This window comes from Grus americana, chromosome 6 (assembly GCF_028858705.1).
Source record: "Grus americana isolate bGruAme1 chromosome 6, bGruAme1.mat, whole genome shotgun sequence".
Lineage (NCBI taxonomy): Eukaryota > Metazoa > Chordata > Aves > Gruiformes > Gruidae > Grus > Grus americana.
The window spans coordinates 40869148-40891699 of record NC_072857.1 but is presented as its reverse complement, the minus strand read 5'-3'; the positions used below and the strand labels follow the sequence as shown (position 1 = coordinate 40891699).

The 22552-nt window shown below is 45.0% G+C and overlaps 1 protein-coding gene across 10 annotated transcripts in view; it reads left to right on the top strand.

Moving 5' to 3' along the window:
- The window catches only part of AGAP1 (ArfGAP with GTPase domain, ankyrin repeat and PH domain 1), a 379248-nt gene that overhangs the window by 232018 nt on the left and 124678 nt on the right, over positions 1-22552 (top strand). For all 10 annotated transcript variants that reach the window (XM_054830061.1, XM_054830062.1, XM_054830063.1 and 7 more), the window contains 2 exons: positions 184-288; positions 13946-14114. In XM_054830061.1, coding sequence (XP_054686036.1) covers positions 184-288; positions 13946-14114 — 274 coding nt within the window. The remainder of the gene's footprint in view (positions 1-183; positions 289-13945; positions 14115-22552) is intronic.

Below are 22552 nucleotides of genomic sequence, written 5' to 3'. Positions count from 1 at the left end.
CAAGCGCGGAAGCTGCCGATGGAGAAAGCGTACATCATGGGAGAAGCAGGGGAAAATGAGTAACTTGCAGGAGAAAGCATATCTAAAAATGCTGGCAATTACATTTATCTCTTTCTGTGTCTTAAATTGTTGTGCGTCGGCAAAAGAATGTTTAATCTTTTTTTTTTTCTTTTCCTCTAACAGGGTATGCTGCTAAAGCGAAGTGGCAAGTCATTGAATAAAGAGTGGAAGAAGAAATACGTGACGTTGTGCGACAACGGCGTGCTGACCTACCATCCTAGTTTACACGTAAGTACCCCATGCTCTCTGTATGTCCGGCAGCACCAGGCCCTGGTAAAGCAGCGTTAGCAAGTCCATCCTGATGCGGTTTTGTTGAGCCCTTTTTGGGGTCGAGGAACTTCTTTCTCTCTCTTCATTCCCCTCCCTCTCAAAAAGGCGTAATCTGAAATAAATCTCCCTGGTGCGAGTCTGAGTACAGTCAAGTCCCTTTGAATCCCCTGGAACTGGGGTTCCCATGCATCCCAAGAGGCAACCGGAACGGTTTAAGCCTTTATTTTGTGCTGGTGCTTTTATGGACTTGTTGTCGATCCCAGGATTAAAAAACCAGACGCGTTTTATAAGAAAAAGTGTCCTAGATGGAGGAAAGTTTCTGGTATTTGTCAGTGTGCAGTGGTGATGGTTTATTCAGAAGTGATTCTGAGCAGCCTTTTGAAAATGGCATAGCTAATAAAATATGTGCCATAAAACTCTTTCACATTAAGGCGTTTCTCGTTGTCTCTGCCCAAGGATCCTGTCTGTCCCTCTCAGTGTGTGCAGCACATCCCTAGGGACGGTTTTGGGGGTGGAAGGAGCACGGTGATGTGACTCAGAACTAGCCCACCCCAGGCACGCCAGCAGGTGGAGAGGTGAGGTGTTTGTCAGAGCTCGTTCCGTGCCAGAGCAGTTCAAAAGACGGAGCCGATGTGGAGATTCCAGATCTTGAAGCTCCCGGGGGATTCCCAGCTCCTTCGCTTGCTCTGTAGTACAGACAACAGTAAAACACAAAAGACATGGTGTGACCCTCCTCGAGATCTTTAGAGTCATATCTGGTCTTATATTTTATCATCATACCACATATGAAAATCGGAGGGTGGCCACTTGTTTTAGGGCCAGTTGATTCTAAACCTGTTGGTGTCATTTTGAGCTCCTGGGCAATTTTTCATTAAGGAGTGAAAAACGAGGTTTTGATCAGATGCGTTTCTGTAGATACGCTCTGGGGCTTATGGACCTGCACGTGGAACTGGCGGGAAACTTCTGCGGTAGGTGGGTGATGTCTGAGGAGCATGGCCACGCTGACGCTGTGCTTGCGCCAACTTGATGTTCCTTGTCTTGCTGAATATTGGCACTTTCTCTGGCTTGACGTGAGATTTTCAGTCTTAGATCCTGCTTTAGTAATGCTTTGCTGTAGTTTCTGATGGTGCGTCCATGTCTCTTATAACTGTTTAATAAGTTAGATGACAATTAGCTTCAAGGCATTGCTGCTTTCCATCAGAAACGTTGTCCATCAGCCCTTGTGTTCTGGAGCAAGGTTTTCACTGTTCCTTTTTGTGAAACTCCTCTTTGGCCATTCTTGGTGCCTTTAAATTTGGGGAATTCTGCCGTGAAGTAGTCCCGAAATACTTGGCTTCTGTATCGGTATTGCTCACGGAAGGGAAGCACGGATACTGCGTGCCTTTGAGGCAGCCCCCATGGAGCTCCCACGTGAGTTTCCCGTAGATTGTGTTGGCCAACTCCGGGTCATCAAGCAAGGAGGAGACAAGCTGCCATTGTCTGCGCCCAAGTCCCTTCCTCCCTTTGTGGAGGTGCTCTATTGTTCCTGGCAGTTGCTGTGCACGTGTTAGTTTTTCATTGCCTCTCGCAGACAATAGAGTAGTTTTTCTCTGTAGGCTTCCCTGGAGCCGCTTAGTCTCCCCCAGAGTGAGAATCCATTGAGATTAGAGGTAATTACTTTGAGATTAGAGGTAAATCCATTGGAGATTAGAGAGAATCCATTTAAAGAAGAAGTAATTACTAGCCTGTAATTGTTTCCCTCTATCCCCCACCGTGCCCCCCCACCCCAAGAAAAAGGTACGTGGCTCCATATTTCTATTTGCTCAGACCTCCGTGCGGAGATCGGAGAGGTTCTCCCTTGGCTGTTGGGGGGTAGGTACTGGTGAGGGACTGTCCTCAGCTCCTAGCTGACAAGAAGCTGCTGGGGAAAATGTCCTCCTCGGTCAGGGGCTTCTTGAGACACCTTTGCTGCATCCTCTCTCTAGGAGTGTCTAGGGTTCTGCTCATTCGTGTCAACATCTTTCTGTGACGCGATTCGTGTTACAAATGATGCTGGTTTAATGCCTTGTTTTCTACTGGCTTTATTTCTACAATTTCTGCAGTATGTTTCCGTACTGTCAATGGACTATTTATTGTCAATTAACTCTTGTTAATATACCCTGCAGAGCATTCGGCATCCATCAGGCAACAGGATAGGAGTAGCATCTTCTGCGCCCTCTGCAAACCACGGTGGGAGGAAGAGGCAGGACCAGATACTCAAAATCTAGTTGCACACCCAGTACAGCTTGTACAAAACTTTGTAGGCACGAAAGGCAGAATTTCCTCTTGGACATTGCCAAGGGAATGGGTTTTCCCCCAAACAGGCCTCTGATAATTTTGGTTTTGCTGGGTTTTGTTTATCTCTTAACTGCTTGTTGCTTTTTTTCACAGCAACCAAAAGAAACTGATGAACTTTCAATACTGTGCTCACATTGCTGTTTGGGGTAATTTCTTACGTTGTTTTGAGAAATAAGGACCTTGTTCCTACCAACCTTCCCATTAAATAGCATTGACGAAAAGAACTTTTGTTAACCACCTACAGTCAGTTTCCTAAACTCGTAGAAAAGCCTGGCTCTAATCTGACCTGTTAGTTTGATCTGGGTTGTCTCAAATAGGCAGGTCAGTGTGGTTATCCAAAATTTGGCGGTTGTAATTCTGTGAAGCGAAAGGTGGGCTGGCCTCTAGTGGTGGCAGAAGTAGTAAATTTAGAAGATAACTTGGTCTTTCTGGACTGGTTTTTGAGTCGAAACAGAACACCTGCGTTGGAAGAACCTGTTATGATGATATTTAATGGCTGATAGCGAGCACCGTATTAAATATTGCTTGAGATTTGGCCAGAACGTGGATCCGTTGTCTCTGTCAGACGCGTTCAGTGGCGGCTCAGGCGTAAAGGTAGCGTTTTTAATAGAGAGAATGTGTCCGTATTGCAGAAAAATTGGTACTGTCATCCTCCTTGAAAGGATTGGCTACAAAACGAAAGGTTTTGGGGTGGGGAGTGAAAATCAAATTAGTACCTTTCTTACAGAGGAGGTAGCCCTGGAAGGGTCAGGCCTGTTTGGCGGGGCAGCGTGTTGAAATGACTGCTGCATTGTGCCAGCTAAATGAGTAACTACTAATGCCACCGGGTTGATGTTTGACACAATAGCTAAATTCATATTCTTTCTTTTCAAGAAAGTGGGGGGAGAGAAAAATGGGGAAAGAAAAATATATGTACATAAGCACCCTACTGTTTTCTGACTTGGTCACGTCAGGTTTTTTTCAAGAGCCTCAAACCTTCCCGTCCCTTGGGATGCTGAGGAGCTACGCCGATAGAAAATGGTGGGGATAATGAGAGAGAACTTTGACCTGCAGGCTTCAAAGTTCACCATAGCTACCTATTCATCTTACGCTTCTGGAGTATAGCTGTTGAGTGGATGACTAAAATTCTGGCCGACAAATTCAATGTCAACCTCCCCAAAGGGACCCGGGGGAATTTGTCTAGGCATCTCTTGGCTTTTAATGGCAGAACGCCATGCGCGAGGGCTCCCGAAATGTATTCACCGGGATACCCGCTGGGCAGCGTTACGTGCCGCTTCTTTATCTGAGCCTTATCCCGATGAATGGCTGATGATGTTTCACCACTGTCCGTCTGCCAGAAGGTTGCCATCATGCCACGGGTCAGCAGATGACAAAGTTTTAGCTGTGGATGTCCGTTTTCTGCTCTTTTATTCCCATCATCATCGCCGCTCCTCGTTTATGAAGAGCGGCAGCGGGGGAAAGGGAAAAAACCAAACCACCTGAAAACAGCTTTTTTAGGGAAGGGTGCTTTTTTCCCCTTTTACATTTCACCTGTTCTAGATTTGATTTCAAAAAAAAGCACAGTGCTGCGGCACCTTGTGGGGGAAGAACAGCTTCTTAAATACAGGAGAAGGAAGGTCTGATGGCCATCTATAGAACGCGCATGGTATGTAAATCCCATGTACTGACATGGCAAGGTTGATTTTTGCTTGCTGAGGTCTGTATTGCAGGAACAGCCGCTCTTCAACCTTGCTCCCATCCTCACCGGCCCGGGTTGATAACCTGCATTGAGGTGTGTAGGATTGTAGCAGTGATTGAGGGGAGGGGAACTTGTCTTTATCTCCTTGAGAAGCGTCTGGATTCACCTGGTCTGCTCAATTCATCTGACAGTGGCCACAGTTTCAAAACTCTTCCTTAAAACCAGTGTGGACTGGGTAAGCAGCCTATGTGAGCTAGCTCGAAGGGAGCAGTAGCAGTGTGGTTCTATCCTCAAATAAAGTGAATGTACTTTTTTTTTTTTTTTTTTTTAAAAAAAGGCAAAATTTCAGCCTGGTAAGGGGTTGTATCCAACACTAGGCTAAATTTTGTTCAAGATCTTCAACGATATATCATACGGACACATCTTCTTGGAAGATGATCCAAAGCAGATCCAATTCATGGGTCTGTAAAATTCTTTGAGACTTGGGCTGGGGGACTGGGCTTTCAGTTGTGCTCTCCTTGCTTGGCCATTTCCTCCAGGAGAAGCAGACTTGGTGAGAAATAGGAGCTATTGAAGAAGTCCTCTGTGGTGGCATCTGGAAGCATTGTAGATCCATGCACTTTTCCCAGGTCCCGTAACATGCAGCGTTTTTCTTAGAGCTGCAGTTGAAATTTTTGACCATTATCCATTCTTGAGATTTTCCTGAATAACTTGAAAACGCAAAGCGTGCTTACCAATGAAGTATTCCGTCTCTCTTCATCCTCGTTTTTAAGAGGACAGCGTGCTAGCGGGGCCGCGTGGGGTCTTTGCGCGTGACGTGCCGGCGGCGGGGTTGTCTGGCAGCGGAGCTGGGTGTTGCTCTAGCTAAGGCAGCAGCGCTCGCCTCTGTGGTTAGGAATAACCAACCGCCTGCGGACATCGTCTCGGTTCAGCCTTATTTTCAGGGTTGCGTTACCTCAGGCTGTTTAATAGCTCCGAAGTGTGCTGTTTCTGTTGCTTTAATAGAAATATTCATGCTCTTATATATTTCTAAAATACCATCGTGTATGTTAGGGGTTTCCCCCCCCCGCCCTGTTTTTGCTTCAAAGGAATGTAAAGCTGGATATTGGCTGGCTCTGAGAGCCCTTCTAGCTGGCCTTTCCTGTGAACAACTAATCCTCAAATCAGGTTTTGGTAAATACGTATTTGAACGAACAAAAGGATATGCATAAATTGTTTTTCACGTAAGATGTAGCTCTACCTCCCGAACGAGCAGTGATCTAAGCAAATCCTGCAGAGCAAAAATGAGGATGTCGTTTGACTGGTGGTGAAGATAAATCTGTCTGAAGCACGTGTAAGTTTTTATTATAGTTATTGGATCCATTAATACGCCTAAAACATTGGTTAAGATAGAAAAACTGAATGATAGGAACGGTTACAAAGTATGCGTATACTAATTTCTTATTGCAGCTGATGAGTCAATGCCGTATTTTTTTCCGCTTGCCCCAACGGGCACTTCTTTCTGGAAGCCTTTTCATCAAAGCCACATTCAGAGCAACAATCTTCTTTCTAACAGTCTTGACTTAAACTTCCCAGAGCTTTCCTTCGTTAATTCTAACACATTTCGCTGTGAATTTACGTTGCTTCTAGGGATAGCTAGAGGCTAACCAACCTTTACGGAAAAAATAAGTGTTAATCATGCTGCTGTAACTTCTTTTGGTAAAGACACCAAACATAAAACACATAACCTATGATATTTTTAAAGCAAAAGATGTTTTTATAAAGTGGTATAGCTGTAGAGATCACTCATTCACTTTATAGCTTCCTGGAAAACTTCTTTCTTATCTTAAAGATCTCACGGCGTGAAGATCAATTTGGGAGAAAAACTTAAAAACGGATGGGGAAAACAGAAGCTCAAAAGCGTTTGCGGTCCTTAAGTGAGACCTACCATTTGGGATAGCTTCAAGGCAAATTATTTTCCACCCCCCTGGCTTTTGTGGCTCTTCAAACTAGAAATATTCTTGCCTGCAAGCGCCACTGCACCTGCTCCGCTCAGCCGAAAAGCAGATTGTTGTTAGTGACGGTCGGCAAGCCACCCCGTGAAACTCTCCTCAAATACGTAATCCCAGCTGATGGGGAAGGGAAGAAAAACTGATTATTCACAGTAACTTCTTACAATCGCTTCCGCGACTTGTTACGGATGCTCACAGGTCACCACAAGCACAAACGAGGCGGACGGGAAGCGTTTTTGGTTTGGAGTCCATTCATTTCGGAGGGCGTGACAAGATTTATCATGTCATTAGCGTAGGATATTGTAGCGAACACAATACTGCTGTTGCAGAGCTCCGCAAACCTGCGGTCTGTGGTACGGAGCAGCAAACGTACGTTTCGGTGTCGTGTCTACTCCTTCTCCAGAAAGGCAGGGGAAAATTTTGGTATTGGAATGAGTTGCAATTGAAATGGCAAAAGCCGAGCTATTAATTAATCGCGGGGTTTTATAAAATTAGAGCTTCCTGTCCAGCAGAGCTAACTGCTGTGGATATAAATGCTTCATAAATTACTCAGGATGGTAAAACTCTGATTTGTCTTTTACAGCAGTTCTTACTGCAAAATCTGAATGAGGAGCGAAGTGCAGAGGGAAGAATGTTGTGAAAACTTTATGAAAACGGAGTGACCCATTTAAAAAAAAAAAACCCAACATTTTGCAAAACCGCTTTTTTCTTGAAAGTGTTGCCCTGACTTCCTCCCCTGCCCCTGCAACACTCATCAAACCGATTAACACCACGGTATAGATACGGCCAATGCTTTTTATGACTGAAATTTAATGTTCTTGATTCCCAATGTGAATAAAACAGATTCGAGATGACCTTCTTTTTGTCAGGACAGAGCGCTTTAGGGGGATCAGCGTTTTCCAGAATGCGTTTTCATTCCTGTGTTCTCAGAAAATAACATTTCGTTGCTTTTCTTAAGATTAACTATATATTATGAAGCCGAACGGTATTATGCCTGTATTTATATGCGAGAGGGGAGGACGGCTAATTTAACAGGAACATTTGATGAATATATTCCGCTGCGGCTCGTAACCTGATGGTAGGTTTGTTGTCGAGGTCCTTCCCGGGAAGAGGAGGAGGGGGAAGAGAGAGGAGTTGGAGACTTTTGTTTCTTCTTAGGTGTGCCTGTGGCCCCAAATGGAAACCAATCAAGGAGCGATTTATGTTCATTAAGTGCTTGTCAAAACTGAAAAATTTTCTAATCAACAGCAATCTAGCTGAGGCCCCTCAATGGCTGGGAGTGTCGCCTCCGCAGTATCGGCTATTTGCCTGTTACAACTCTAGGCTAGAAATCCGCTGATGATTACATTAGGCTAAGCTGCGAAGTAAATGAACCATGTCTTATTTAGGTGCAACTAGCTTCAGTGTAGTCCTGCCCCGCAGGGCACTTTATAGCGTTTTATGGCTTTAAAATTAGTGTAGCTTCCCATTTGCTGCAGGGTGCTGCATGTTATGCCTTTGAACTCAATAAGCAAAGGGAAGGGGGCCTTTTGTTTTTTTTCTCCGCACCCCCCCGCCCTTTTCTTCTTTTTGCAGTTTAGCAATTTTGTTTTGCATCTTTTCCAGACGGCGTTTTGCAATAAAAATGTCTGACTGCCACGTAGAGGCACAAAAGTCAAGGCTCCATCCATTTACCGGTCTGCCGGGGGCTTGGGGGGAGGTGGTTTGGTCTGGTTTGGGGGGGAAGGGGATTGGGTTTTGTTTTTCGGAAGCGGTTGTTGCTGAGGGTGAACAGTAGGTTTTGTGGGTCCAATAGGTCAGCTCATGAAACAGGAGTTGTGTTTCAAAAAATATACCACACACAGTCTTTAAAATGCCATCCAGAGGTGCAACCAGAAACTTTCTTTTCCATAATAATTTTTATTTCACCTCAGAACAGGAAACACTATCTCGACCTCAGTAAGCTAAGCCTTCGGAGCGTTTTGCCCGATTGAACGGTGGGGAGGAACCGCTGCAAAATGAAGGTGTTTTTCTCAGAAGCTCAGTGTAAACCAGGGACAGATCTGGGAAGGATCCCGGGCCTGGACCAGTTCCTAGGGTTGGAAAAACAGGCGGCTTCTGAGAGATTTTAATAGCTAAAAATGAGAAAAATGTGATATTCTTACTTGTGTACCATTATAGACGTGGAAAGGCACTGCTCGCTGAGTCTCTCTCGTTCGGTATGTTGTGCGTCGGAAGAGGGTGGCAGTGGGACACGTACGTGGTGGAAGAAACACACGGGGAGATTCTAGGAGGGAGCCGATGTTTTTTAAAATGTTCCTGCTATGACACGCGGCAAGGCTGAGATGAGCGGTTTTGACGTGAGCTTTGAGTCCCGTTCACCTAGTGCCAGGATGTAAAAAATACAACTCCAGTGGGGGGTTTTCTCTCTACCCAACTGAGCCCAGCCACAGGAGGCCCTAACTGTTGGCTTCTACAGCTTGATCCTTCTGTCCTCTTGGTGAGGTTTCTTGGCCAAGAAGTCTAGGTAGCGCCATTGGCCATTCCACTGCAATCCCAGGACAGAAGTACAGCCCAAAGCAAGTTCCATCAGAGTCCGACTCGGTCTTCTGTTGCTGCCGGAGCAGAACCGAACTTGCCTGTTGTGCTTTGTGCGGTGGAAACCTGGCTGAGTACAGCGGTGCAGCTCTTGTTCTTCCTGGGCTTGTTTTCTGTTACCTTGCAAAATACCGTGCAACTGTGCAAATCAAGAGGAAAACACCAACCTTAAGGACGGAGGGGTGTGCACGCAGGCAGCTGTACGGAAGAGTACGGGGGATTTAGCTCGCATGGTACTAACGAATAAAATATTACGTTCAGTAACTCAGCATTCATACGCATTTTCTTGCTTAATACACTGATGATGAAATACTATGGGTTTGAAATACAAACTAGGTAGTAGAAAGGCCTTTTTTGCGTGCGTGCGTGTGACAAGGATGACCATCTCTTGTATTAGAGACATTTGAAAATCATCAGACTCTGTAATGCTTTGATACCCACAGTGTACGATACCAAACACGAGCCACGTCTTTAACTTAAGGATCGTTCTAGGGAGGAACCGTGCTGCCACGTGCTCAGTGGTCCTTGAAGTGTTTGAGATACCTGTGGTAGACATGGATGATGTGAGGTGGAGTCCCATCTTCATGGAAGCAGCAGCCAGCGCTTTCTTCTGCCTTTCCCTCGATCTGATCCATATGTCCTTCCTCCCCTGAAAAAGGGGCGAGGAGGCAGCAGCAGCCCTAAGCGTGGCTGTGGGAGAAGAGACATTTACCTGTTGTCTTCCATCCTCTTGGCTGGGAGAAAGTAGGCAGCTAGCTGGAAGCATCACGTAGCCTGGGTTCAGCTTGTGGCCCTTGGTGGAGTGTCTTCTCCGGCTTTGAGGGCAATCAGAAGTCATCGAGATGTATGGCACCAAGTTTAACAACCGCTGGCATTCGAGAACAAAAATGCGTGTGTGTCCCCCAAAATAGCAGTGTTTCTTTTTGGTAGGTCTGAGAAAGCATCATCGTACCCGTCTGCTCAATTTGCATGTCTGAAAGGCCTCTGTTCAGTTAATTGGTTAAATTAATTTCTGCTGTTGTAAATGGAGAGCTGTATTAAGAGCAGAACTGAAGTAATTTTACTTTACGTTATTCTGTGTCATGGCACATCGTTTCTTTCTTACTCAAGGCAATTCATTTTGTGGTGCTGTCAAATAATATTTTGTGTCATCTTCAGTCAATGTAGCTTTTACGATTTTCGCTGATATTTTAACAGTTTATTTAGTCCTCTAGATAATGGTCAATGGCCTTGAGTAGTCAAATTAACACCTTGGCAGCACTATATTTGAGCAAACCGCTAACGGTAACCTCAGGATGAAAAGCAATGAGAATCAATATAGCGAGCGTATTTTTAGGGATTATTGATTGATTGATGCGTTCTGGCCTTAACTTGAAGAGGCGGCATTGCCCCACAGCTGACTAAGATGAAGTTGCCAGTTACCGATAACTGCGGGCCATTACCTGCGTAGTATTTCACGAGCTCGGAGATTAGATGGAGACCTTTTCCAGTCCTCAGCTGAAGACACGGTGGTGTTCGCCGGGTCCGTAATACCCACCCGGCTGCAGGAAAACGCTACGCTCTTCTCCGGCTCGTAACCAGCCCCTTGCCGTGAGAATCGGAGACGACGTTGATTTGATTCAACGCTGCCCGTTATTCCTGCAGGGATCTATTTGGGACAACTGAGGCACTGACGGCTTGTCTCTCCCCCCCCCTCCGCTCTCTGCCTCCGAAGGCGGCTCTGCGGAAGGTGGGAGCCATGTTAAGCTGTGCTGCTGTCAGCAAGCTGAGAGCTGTGGGTCTCCCCGCCGCAACTCTCAATTGCTAGCAGGTTTCTCTCATTGCACCTCATTTGCATCTGGGACATCAATTAGCATGTTTGTTGAGGCTAATTGAATGAAACTCAATCATAGCTCTTAATTGCTTGACTATGTGAAAAGAAATCACATTAATGCAGCTAATTAAGTGTATGGCAATAGATGCAACATAATTAGGAGCGAAATGTAAAAAACAAGCGATGGCGGAGGTGCGAGCGCAGGGGTGCGGAGGGCTGGGGCGCTGGCTCCTCCTGCTAGCCACACGTTTGGGGAGGGTTCCCTTTGCTGCTTGCTTTCACCCCCCCCCCTTTTTTTTTTCCTTTTTTTTTTTTTTTCCCCCTGCATTGCTGAATGATGAACATGGACAAGTTGAGAAGAAAAATGCAAATGGATTTGCAATTACTACTTTTTCAAGCTGTTGAGGGGCAGAAGATGGCACTTCTGGGGTGGCCCACTGTTGAGTGGGCTCCAGGGACTTGTTAAGTGCTGTTTAAAAGTACTTGGCTTTGAATTACCCTCATGCCTTGTTAAAGGGTTTTTTCCCCTTTTTTCTCGGATCAGCATTTTCTACAACTAACATCTAGGGGAGTTATATCTGTAACATTTGCATATCAAAATCAGGCTTGCTGTCTTCTCTTTAACACAGCATATTCCAGATGACAGCGAGACCCTCATCTGTTCTAATCTGATCAAACCCTCCATTGCGCTTCTGAAGCCGCGACATTATTTTGTAGTTTTAACTTTTATTCCCCGAGTGCAGATCTGAAGGAGCGCGCGTGGGGGCGGATGCTCCGCCGACTGGAAACTTGGTGCTTGCCTCTCCTCCTCGGGGAAATGCAGAGATTATCGCTATGCATCTTGCACACAATGAAAGAGGCTTTATTATTTACATTTGATATATCCCTATAAATATTTAAGCTGACGTTAATACCTGTGCGGCATCTGTTGTGTTTGGGCGCGTTCGTGTAATAACGGTACGGCTGCGGCGCATTTATTTCCTGTTCGCCAGCGTTCGCTGACTCTCTCAAATGGTTATAGCCCACCTAAGCCTGGCTTACCCTCAATTAAAAGGGCTTTAACGATGCCCTGTCACATCTCGTGAGTTGGCAGGGTAGCGGGGAAGTCGTGCACGTTATTCACCCGAAGAATTTGGAATAAACACCTCCTTCTCAAACGTAAATGGAGTACACTGGCAGTTGTACCTTAAATAAAACGTGTCTATTAAAAAGAGTGCACGCTGAGGTTTAGTCGCCATCTGATTAAGCCTCATTTTAGAGCCCACAAGCAATAAACGTTCAATTATGTTCTGCTTATTGTATTTTAATTTGTGAAGAACTGACACTGAACAAGAAAGTTACGCCAACTTGATAATTTATGGATGGAACCGTTGTGTTCGTTTCTATCTAACACCTGGTGAGCGAATTTTTATTAATGGATCGCCTTTGTTTCTTTTGGCCGCAGAGCTCTGTGTCCTCACCCCACGAATTGTTCAGGGCCCCCCCCTTTTGTTGATAATTCTCACACAGCTAGAGCGGGGAAAAAAAGCTGGTGTGATGGCTTAGTTTTGGGGGTTTAGTAGATTTTTTTGATGTGTTTTGAGCGGAATATGTAATTTGTATTGTAAAACTGTTCAAAAGCGGAAGGATTTTTATGAGGGAGCTGATTGCTCCCCGTATCGTGGCAGCAGTGACGTAGACTTTGGGTATGCTTTTAGTCCATTTGGGTATTTACTTGTAAAATTGAATTTCTGGTGGTGTACAGGTCTGTGTGCTGCAGGGCTGGAACCAAGCTGGTTAAATACTGGTAGTCTGTCACGTAACACCTCGTGATCTGGCTTTATCTTGCCCTGGACACTTGGACAACAGGGAGTTAGGTCTTTCCTGGCAAGTCTTTGCTCGTGCAGACGCCCATAGCATCGCCCGGGCCTCTCTAAGTTAGCGAGTTCTATCTGAGAAGGAATTAGGGTTTTTGCCCCAGCTGCTCTGCATAGAAGTTTGCACAACAATACCGTTCCCTTGGTTTCCAGCTTAACTCAAGAGCTTAAGGCCAGATCGTTTCCCATTCTTCAGCTCAAATTGCTGTTTTCCTCTCGGGGTACATATACTCAGATGTATTCTTGTGCAATGTTCTTACCCTTTTTCACTCTTTATTTTGCTATCCTGTGCTACCCACCCAGCATGCATTCTCATAAAATACGGTCTCTTTGTTTCTTTTAGTGTCCTCCTAGTTGTTTCAATTATTTTTTTTCTGGAACGCCAGTAACCACCACCATGTGTACCAGGAGATGAAAACTTTGGTGTCTTGTGTACTGGCTTTAACGTTCACCATCCCCACTGGAAATATCTCTTCTGATGTATCCCAGGACTGCAGCCTCCGTGGCTGTCTCACCTTAAAGAATTGGCATTCGCCCTTTGATAAAGCCACCCATATCTGTTTGCTTTTCCGTTTTCATCCGAAGAAGCCCACAGACAATCTCAGGAATGCCTTTGAAGCTGGAAAGCAGAATCTCAAGAGCGTGTTTTTCCAGAAGCTATTTCCAGTTTGCAGAACTTTCTCATGGATTTCTCGGGAAGCGGTGGCTTGGCTCCAGTCAGTTGACCACTGTCTGTCCACAGCTGACTGGGTTTGTCGGCTCGTTTCCTCTTTGTGGGCTTTCCAAACAAGAATTGGGAAATGCCTTTTCCACTTCTGGCTTCCAGCTTTTAGTGCGTTTAATCAGACACAATTTGCATAATTGTTTCCCTTCTGTGATTTTGTGTGTGTGTGTGTTTGGAGGAAGGATCATGTTTGAAGGAAACCTCACCAGTCGGTGCCCTTTCATAATTTTGGCACCTCCTGACCAATTTCAGCCAAATTTGAGGGGGGAAAGCGATAAGTGCGTAAAACGTTGGCAGAGAGGAGACGCAAGGAAGCGTGCTCATGAGGGACAATCAGCATTGCCTTCTCCTTCTCTTTAGGGCCTGCTAGATGGTGGACTCCTACGTGTGGCTCAGAACCAGCCACGTCGTGAATTGCCTCTTACCCAACCGGTAGTTGGAGGACGTAGTGGAAAGCTCCGTGATTTTGGGAGTATTAGTAGTGAGAAGTGCGGAAGGGATTGTCAAGAAAATGGAAGGGGAAGAGCGTGCGGTGGGTGCTGGCAGATGATGTAGGGCGAAAGTCTGATGAAAGCAGGTTTCATTACTTCTATTGCTTACAGAACTACCTGTTTGATATTGGGATTTGGGTTTTTGTTTTTTGTTTTCCCCTCTTACCAGGACTACATGCAGAACGTTCACGGGAAAGAAATCGACTTGCTGAGAACCACTGTGAAAGTCCCCGGGAAGAGGCCACCCCGAGCTACGTCAGCTTGCGCACCCATTTCCAGCCCCAAAACGAACGGCCTCTCCAAGGACATGAGCAGTTTACACATCTCGCCGAATTCAGGTAAGAGAACACCACGCTAGGCGAAAGAAAGGGGGAAAGACTGCATTTCCAGTGTCTGTAGGCAATTGTCATGTACTGCTGGGATGGGGATGGGATCTGTTAATCGTTTACAAATCCACACGACCGCTCACGTGTAACTTTTTTTGAAGCCCTGACTGCTGACCTGTTGTCCACGAGAGATTCTAAGTTTGTGAGTAACCTTCAAGGTCCATCTTTTTATGTTTGTTAGCTTGTACTTGCCAAAACCCTACATAATTTCCCAGACATTAACATATGTGAAGAATCGATGCTGCCTTACGACTGATCTGTTAGGTGTAATGCTTTGGAAAAGCAGGAGATGTATCATTTGAAAGGGCTTTTTGTGGCTTCCTGGTGCGACCCACAGCACTTTTCTTCCACCTGTAGAAGGATGCACAATTTTGGACTTTCCAACAGCAAAGATTCTTCTGTAGAAAGCTATTTTAGTTCGTTTATGGAAGTAGTTTACAGCTCCTTGTGAGCTCTAAACAAAGAAGTTTATTGTTCGCTGAAGTGTTTGTCCATACAGCTAAGTGGATTTAAAAAATTGCATTAAGGAAAAACATTTAAGACAATTTATCTTGTAAAACGCACGGCTTACACAAAGCTCATAACGGTATAGTGTTGGTATGGAAGTTTTGTCAGCATGTTTGGGATGATGTCCATAAAGTCCCGAGTGCCTTTTGCATTGGTGATGAACGTAGACGCCTCCAGCATGTGCCGACAAAACCATCCAAAGGGGCTTTTGTCCCTGCGCGATACACACTACACAGGTAGGATGAGCAACCGCAGGGAGAACCTCGGTCACCCTGCTATTCTAGAGTCTCCTCTTGGATAGTAATAGTTACGCTTCAAATCAAGACGTAATTCCCCGCGGTTTTGCCATGCGCATTCCCCTGTATTTGGGGAAAAGGGAGGAGGATTTTCCTTCCGACTGCGGATGCTGCTCATTGAGATGAAGGTTTAAAAAAGGAAAAGGGGAAAAACAAAAAAGTCTTGTGGCTTTACAGTGGTGCCACAGAGCAGACATCCCTGGAGAATCTTGTGTGACGTGGTGTATTAGTTTGGCATGGGACCTGAAACGTCTGAAGCCATCAGACACTTTTTTTTTTTCCCCAAGTTGTAACCTACCCCTCGAGAGGCGCAGAGCTGGCATTGCCACTGGAAGAGTTCGTAGGAGAAAATTATTCGTGGTTGGTTGGTTTGTTCCATTTTGCTGTTTAATTCAGATGACTGGGTGCAGGGAGTGGTTTTGGTTTTCAACGTAGTTCATAATTTAGGGAAGAAAAGTGCTGGACTGAGTCAATACACCAGTAGTAAGACGTTTAAATAAGAGATTTCTGCTTTTAAGACATTTGAACACAGGCAAAAATTGCTTGATTGCTCCAGAGAAGTACGTTTCTGAAAACATATTCAGAGATACACACTACTGTAAAGTTTACAGCATGGAATTTACATGTTCTGGCGTATGCTTAGATGACCAGGTCAGAAGGAAACAGCTTGTACGTGACTTTAGTGACTATTGGACATCTCATTTTGTTTCAGCACTCTCTGCACGTGCAATGCTTTCTTCACGTGCAGCTGTACAGTAGGCAGCTCTCTGGCAGTGGGGGCAGCCACCGTGCGTGACCCTGGCTAGCCTGAGATTTTATCGCACGGCAGTCGTATTAAAAGAGCAAAGTTAGTTTTGCTAGAAAGCGCAAATGCTGGGAAAAAGCTCTGCTTTTAGAGCTTTTTCAAATAACATGGTGGGAATAGTTGGAGCTTCTGTCCTCTCTCTCGGCATCTTTATCGTGTCGCTTAGAAATACTGAAAGACTTTTCTGCTGTCGATGCCTGGTTAGCACAGCTCAAGAGATCTACTGTGGTTAAATCTTAAAATAATTAACGCCCTCCTAATGTATAAGAGAGTTGTATCCAAGGGAAGTTGAACCTGATTTCTCTGTCGTTACCCGCTGGAACACCTTCATTTCCCCTCTCGCGCAGCTGGGACGCTACACTGGTGCTTCTTTAATTTTAAGCAAGTTCTTGACCTCCTTATCTTTGCATGGCGCTCTTCCCATAGATAAAGCAAGGATTGATGTCTTAATTACGTTATCCCTATAGCTAGCTGGAAGCATAACAGTTTCGAAGCATCTTTATCACTTGCTGGGGGGAGCAGGTGACGACAGCCTGGACTGAACAGCTTTATGCTCTACGTGGTGGCCGGCCAGCCTGTTGGTACCTCCATACCTGCTGTCTCCTGCCCACTTTGGGTGTCGGGGATATAAAAGGAGGGGTGGCTAAGGTTTTGGGCGGAGAAGAGGGTCAGCGCAGATGCAAACATCTCTGTAAGGTTGTATTTCATTAGTTCAGCTGCGTACACGACCAGTGGTAGTATTCTTCCTTGCTTCTGAATTTCAGGTTGGTACATTCAGTGCATTATCAGCCATGGTATCTCTTTGTCGGGGTTTTTCTTCGCAGAATTAGTTTCTTCTGAAGAAGCTGCCTTTGTTGAATCTTTCTTACTTAAAGGCCACGTTTGAGACCTGTCTGGTTATTGCATTAGTGGACAGAATGACCAGCAGCAGCAACACAGAGGAGCTTTTTTTAAGAAAGCTGATTGATCCAAGCAGTAGTTACTGGGTTAAAAACAAACAAAAACCAGAACTCCTAACCAGTAAAGTATTACTTTAAAAAAAAAAAAAAAGGAAGAAAAATGGAAAAAAAAAATAGTAGTAGGACAGACTGGATGTGGGAAATAACTGTCAGCAGCTCAGCTGTGCATCAGTCCACGTCTCACTCTCAGCACTCCTGTGGTCAGGTAAGACCGAAGAGCTGCATTGCAGAGAGTGATTTTAAAATACTGGGGGAGTATTAGTATCGTACAAACAGATGCTCTCACAATCTGTGCCTGGCTCGTTAGCCTCAGCTTTCATGTGGTCAAGTATATTGACAGCGGTTTTTATGCAGAGGGTCACGGCTGCCGTTGGGTGGGAGACCCGGAGGTACTCGGTGCTCAGCTCCTGGAGTGCCGGGAGGACTTCTGGTATCTCTGCGGTTAGCTGCTGTGCAACTAAAACCATTTGCAAATTATCCCTTGCAGTCTGCGCTGCTGTCTCAGGGCTTTTTCTCGGTTGTTAGCGCTGGCAAAATGTTGTCTTCATCTTGCGTGATGCTTTAAAATTGATCGCGGGGCTGAAACTGGCTGTTCCTGGTTTGTCGTTGGGAGGTTTCTGTACACAGATCTGCTGTACGGAGGAGGTTGGGACCGAGCACAGAAGGAATCAGCCCTTGCTATTTTTATTTTTAGGCACGCAAATACACTACGTTCTCACTGCTTCCTTTGTTACCTCTTCCTTAAAACAGTGACGTTTTCTGTTCTTCTGTGCTTTTCGCCAGTGCAGACTGGGTACCTGGAGTGATATTCTCCGTGCTTAGAATATTTAATATTGGGGAGGACAATATTTAATTTAATTGTTTGATGTGGTCAGGAACAGACTCCTTTTCCTTCTGCTGTTGTGCAGAGTTTAGTGAAAAAGCTAAGATACTGGAATACCACCACTGGTCAATTAAAATGTCACGTTTAAGATTGCCCCTGGAAATAGAATTCATTGTCTCTGCTTATACACGGTGATAGCACAGACCTGCTGAAAGCGTTTCTCAACTGAAATTACCTGTTTTCCCCTGACTTGTGTTCCTAGAAACGTCTGAGCTTATTTTCATTCGAACATCAAAAGCAAAAAAGTCGATGCATTTTTATTGTCGAAACAGTCAACTAGTGCTATACGTTTGAAGTCATCACTGGTGCGTTGCTAAACACAAATATGGATTTCAGTGCCAGCTTTGCCAATAAACAGATGTACGTGATGTCTGTTGGAGTACCTATAACTGACACGTTTTAAATTTGTTCCTTCACGAGTGCCCAACAGTTTTCTCTGTCTCTTTAGTGGAATTTCTTGTATTTGGGGTAGATGCCAGCGCATCGGCCGGTCTGATGGGAGGCAAAGGCAAAGCCTCTGGCCTGTCGACTGGTGGCTTAGAAAATCTGCAGAGATTGGGGCCCTTCGGTAGGTGTCAGGGACAGCATGAGGACAGCTCGGGTCAGGGAGTAGGAGCGGTCATCTCACAAGAGACGCGTTGGGGATAGCTTTTACCTCCGAGCTCCCGCCTGATTCCTGCTGGGACCTTGTGTCTCTGCGAGGCAGCGCTTGCTGCTCGAAGACGTAATGCTCCGTCCATAAGAGAGCTCAAAAGTTCATTCAGCTTCTCTTGTAATCCCCGCCGGGGGCTGTGAGGCAGTAGGGCAGCTCGAGCTCTTCCTTCTTCTCATCACCTTCCCTGTCTAAAGCCTTCTTGGACCTGAGCGATCGCTTGTATCAAACACGTTCGGTCTCCTTCTCTTGCATGTTTAATCCCGGCGAAGATCTCTCCCAGCGTGCTTCTCGTAGCCTTACTATGAGAAGAGTAGGAGTTAGGCTAAATAGGGAGATATCCTGGATTTAAGAGGAGTACACTCGGTTATTTGGTAATATCATATATAACGGTCAAGCAGTAAGTGAAAGTTTAGTCTGTTAGATCCGATTGACGTAGATGTCGCGTGCAGAAGGAAGAGTTTAAAGGATGTCGTTCCTAGCACGCTGACTGTGGTCGTGCTTTGTGGCACTCCTCCTCGCCTGAACAAGATTGGCTTTCTGGTTTTAAAGACTGTTTGATAAACATGCAATAACCATCTCTCAGTGTCAGCTTATCCCAATCTGTAAATGTGTTTACATCCCAAACATCTGGAAGCAGATATCTCTGGGAAATAATCATCTTAACAACAAAAGCCAAATTCCAGTCCTCCTTGAGAGTTTCCGTTGCAGAGATGGAAAAAAAAAAAAAAAAACCTATATGAGAATATCTGAAGAAAAAACCTCAAGATGACTCTTTCCTGCTGGGTTTCCACACTGACACAAGAGCTGGGAAAAATACTTTTCCCTTGGTGTGTACAGTCACAGCAGGACAATAACCAAACTGGAAGTGAAACAGCAGTGGGGAAGAGAAATATTTTCTGTCCTCTGGCAGAAGGCAACCAAACGAGTAGAAGGTAAGGCTGTTTCTGGTGTTGCAAAGCCAGACACCCAACCTGGACAAAGGTTGACTTTTCTCTCCTAGAAGTTTTGCCATGACACCTTATTAAAAGTGGAAAGTCGGTCTCTGGGCTTTCTCGGGTTCTTGGAGGTGCAGCTTGGGGTTCGTCCTGTAAGAATTGGGGTTGTGTGGCCTCTCCTCCCAGGCAATACCGGGGGGTGGTTTAGTTGTGTTGTATATATAAGCTTTAAATAACAGATTTTTAACTGTGACTTTATGAAAAGTGCTTGTACTTGTATGTTAACTTGGTAGGAATCTCTGAGTCGGGGGAAATGGAAGTTTATTCCCTTTAACCTGAAGTTATGTTGCTTTAGTGGTATCTTAAAGTTTTCGAATGATGCTTAAGTAACTTAAATTAAATTTACGCGGCAGTGAGCATCGTTCTGCCGACGCGTCTCAGTTGGAAGTACCTCAGGAAAGGGTGACTCGCGGATTTGCTCAGTTCCAACTTTAATAGTTGGTAGCACATTGCAGCAATGTCATAAGGGCCAGCAGCCCGGTAAATCAGCCACCGGCCAAGTCTCCGTGCCTTTTAGAAGCTGACTCAGTTCTTGCTGACTTCGGAGCAGGAGTGGGTCCGGGTTTCAATTACTCCCAAGTTGGGCTGGTTGACCTGAAGGTGAACTTATTCCTGAAATCTCTCCCAGGAGTCATTTATTTCTTCTCCTCTACAAACAACCCAAAGCCTGAGCTGCAGCAGGAGCCACTGATGTAGAAAGTTCACATCTAAAAATAGCTTATGGTGTAGAGATAAATTGTTTCCTGATTAACACTTCATTTAAATAATTTGGTGCTATTAAATTTACTTACGGTAGTGACCGTACAGTATGTGAAGTATCCTAAAATGTGTTAGCTACATAGCCTTCGTTAAGTATGCTAAAGGTTGTTACCCGCTAACTGTATGTGACACTTCAGACGTGTTATAAGAACGGCATCGTCACGTTTTTATAAATGTGAGTTTTCTATCGGTTATTAATTGCGATCATCTATCAAATCAACGCAGTGGTCATTAAGTAATCTTATTTTACACTGAAGTGCTTGGAATCAGGCTGAGTTGGCATGGAAAGCCTTCCAGATTTTTCTTTTAAAAAGGTAGAGAATTGATGTTTCAATTAGACCGGGATACCTTCAAAGTAAGATTTCTGACATGGTGTCTTTACATTCTAGTACCTGGCTAATAATTCTCCTCTTTAACCACTGCAATTTTTTTAATTTTTTTTTTTTTTTTTTTTACTTTTTAAGCCTAACTTACATCTACAGCCCTGCCTGTCGCATTGAGAAGCCATTTTCCACAATATCTGAATTTAATAGCTGCTGGGTCCGGTACTGGGAGACAGCACCCTCCACATGTGGCATGCTGTGGGCAGGAGGGGAAGCACGACGGAAAACCGCGGGTGGGGTCACTCCTGGGTTGTGACGCGTGGTGAATTCAAGTCTCGATCCAAAGCATACAGAATTCATTGGTATTTTTGTAGATCGTGTGATAATCTTTTTTTTAATTGGAGGTCACTGTGAGGATTCAGATGTTATCGTCAGGCTGGAGGGGAGTAAAAACACGTATCGAGCCAAGAGCATAGGCAGTTGCTCCGAAGCCTCTATAGAATGCGTGTGCAAATAAACGCAGAACCGAGTCCTAAACGCTTGCACTGGCTCTGAACTCCTTACTCGTAGGTGATCGAGGTTGCGTACTGGAGCGGCGTGGTGGCTCTGACTTGAGAGTGCCAGATTTTATCCGGTGGAGTTTCCCACCGGACCAGAGATTGGTAGTTAGTGGTTAGCTGCTACTAATTTTGTAGTCTGAGGTGGTACGTGAGATGACTCGGCTTAACGTGACATGTTTTCCGCGCCTCAACTTGAGCGTGAGGTTTTTATGGTTTTGCCACAGATCACAAATGCAAGTTTGTGGCTTACTTTTGTCATTAATCACCCAAGTCAATTTTCCATGTGGTCGGGTTTGCTGTTAGTTCAGTGATATACAGCTGTAGCGAACGAAAGGAGAAGTTGTCAGTTTGCTCGTTTCCAAGGCAAAAAAAGCCCAATTTTAAGTACATTGGAGATTTCCCTTTCATCCCACTAGAGGGGGATCCCTCAAGGTCGTCTTCTCCAGTTCCTTTGGTCTAGGATTTGCCCTTTCCAGAACTAGGGAGAAATAACCTTTCACCGCGAGTACCCTGTATTCCTTAATACTGGGGGAAAGGGAGCAGGGCAAATATTAGTGTTAGCGAAATAAATATTTGATAAAAACACTGCATTTGTTAAATATTGGGGGGAAAAAAAAAGGGAGGGGAGTTTGCTTAGATTTTTCTCGTTAGAGAAAGAAGGGAACAACAAACTGTCTTACAATTCTTTCCTCCAGTGGGCAAATGGTGCCCATCTCTAATGACGATTAGGTAGATAAAGGGTAGAAACGTGTCATAAAGCTCCAGGCGGATGACTAGATACCGGACAAGATGCAGTCGTCGCTGCTCAGCCTGCGCCTGTTTCACTCTGCTTGATTTTCATGCCTCCGTTGCGCCGTATCCTGAATAAAATCACAGATCTGTCTTGTCCACCCGATGCAATCTCGCTGATTTTTGATGGTTACATGTTGTAACGCTAACCGGTTGGATGTTAAGACCTTTGCGGAATTGCTCATTCTTTTTCCCCCAGTGATTTTAAAATATTAAAGCCATCAGGAGGGTTGAAGCTGATTTACCAAAAGGGAAAAAAAATTCACAAATGTGTTTTGAGTATTGAACTGCCGTTGACATCTAAAGTCCCAACCATGCTGTTTTCCTCCACACTCCAGCAATCAGGACATCCAGCAAACCCATAAAAAACCAAACTAATAGCATGAATATTCAGTGACCTAGAATACTAATTATTGTCATGAATATTAATGTGATCGGACTTGCTTTTTCCTCTTCTCTTTCTCTCTGGCTCTTTTTTTTTTTTTTTTTTCCCCAATTTTTTTTTTATTTTTTTTTTTCCCCCCACTCAGCCGGCTCTAAAGATGGACCATAATGAGAGCATTTAAGAGAGAGAGCGCTCTCCGCCGTGACAGGGACCGGGGTAATAAGGAGAGCTTGATTAACGTGGTGCACTTGGGGGAGAGATGAGAAGATTCACGTGTCCTGTTGTGGGGGGAAGGCAATGAGGCACCGGCGGCTGTGTTGCTGCTCCCTCAGATTAATGAGGCCTAAGAGTGCATTAGGAACAGTGACAAAGGTTTGATCTAATGGGTTCAGTCATTTTTCCTTTGAGTGACAGACGCACAGAAGTAATTGGCTGTGCAGAATGGCAGCTCATTGGCAGTACTTAAGGATACAT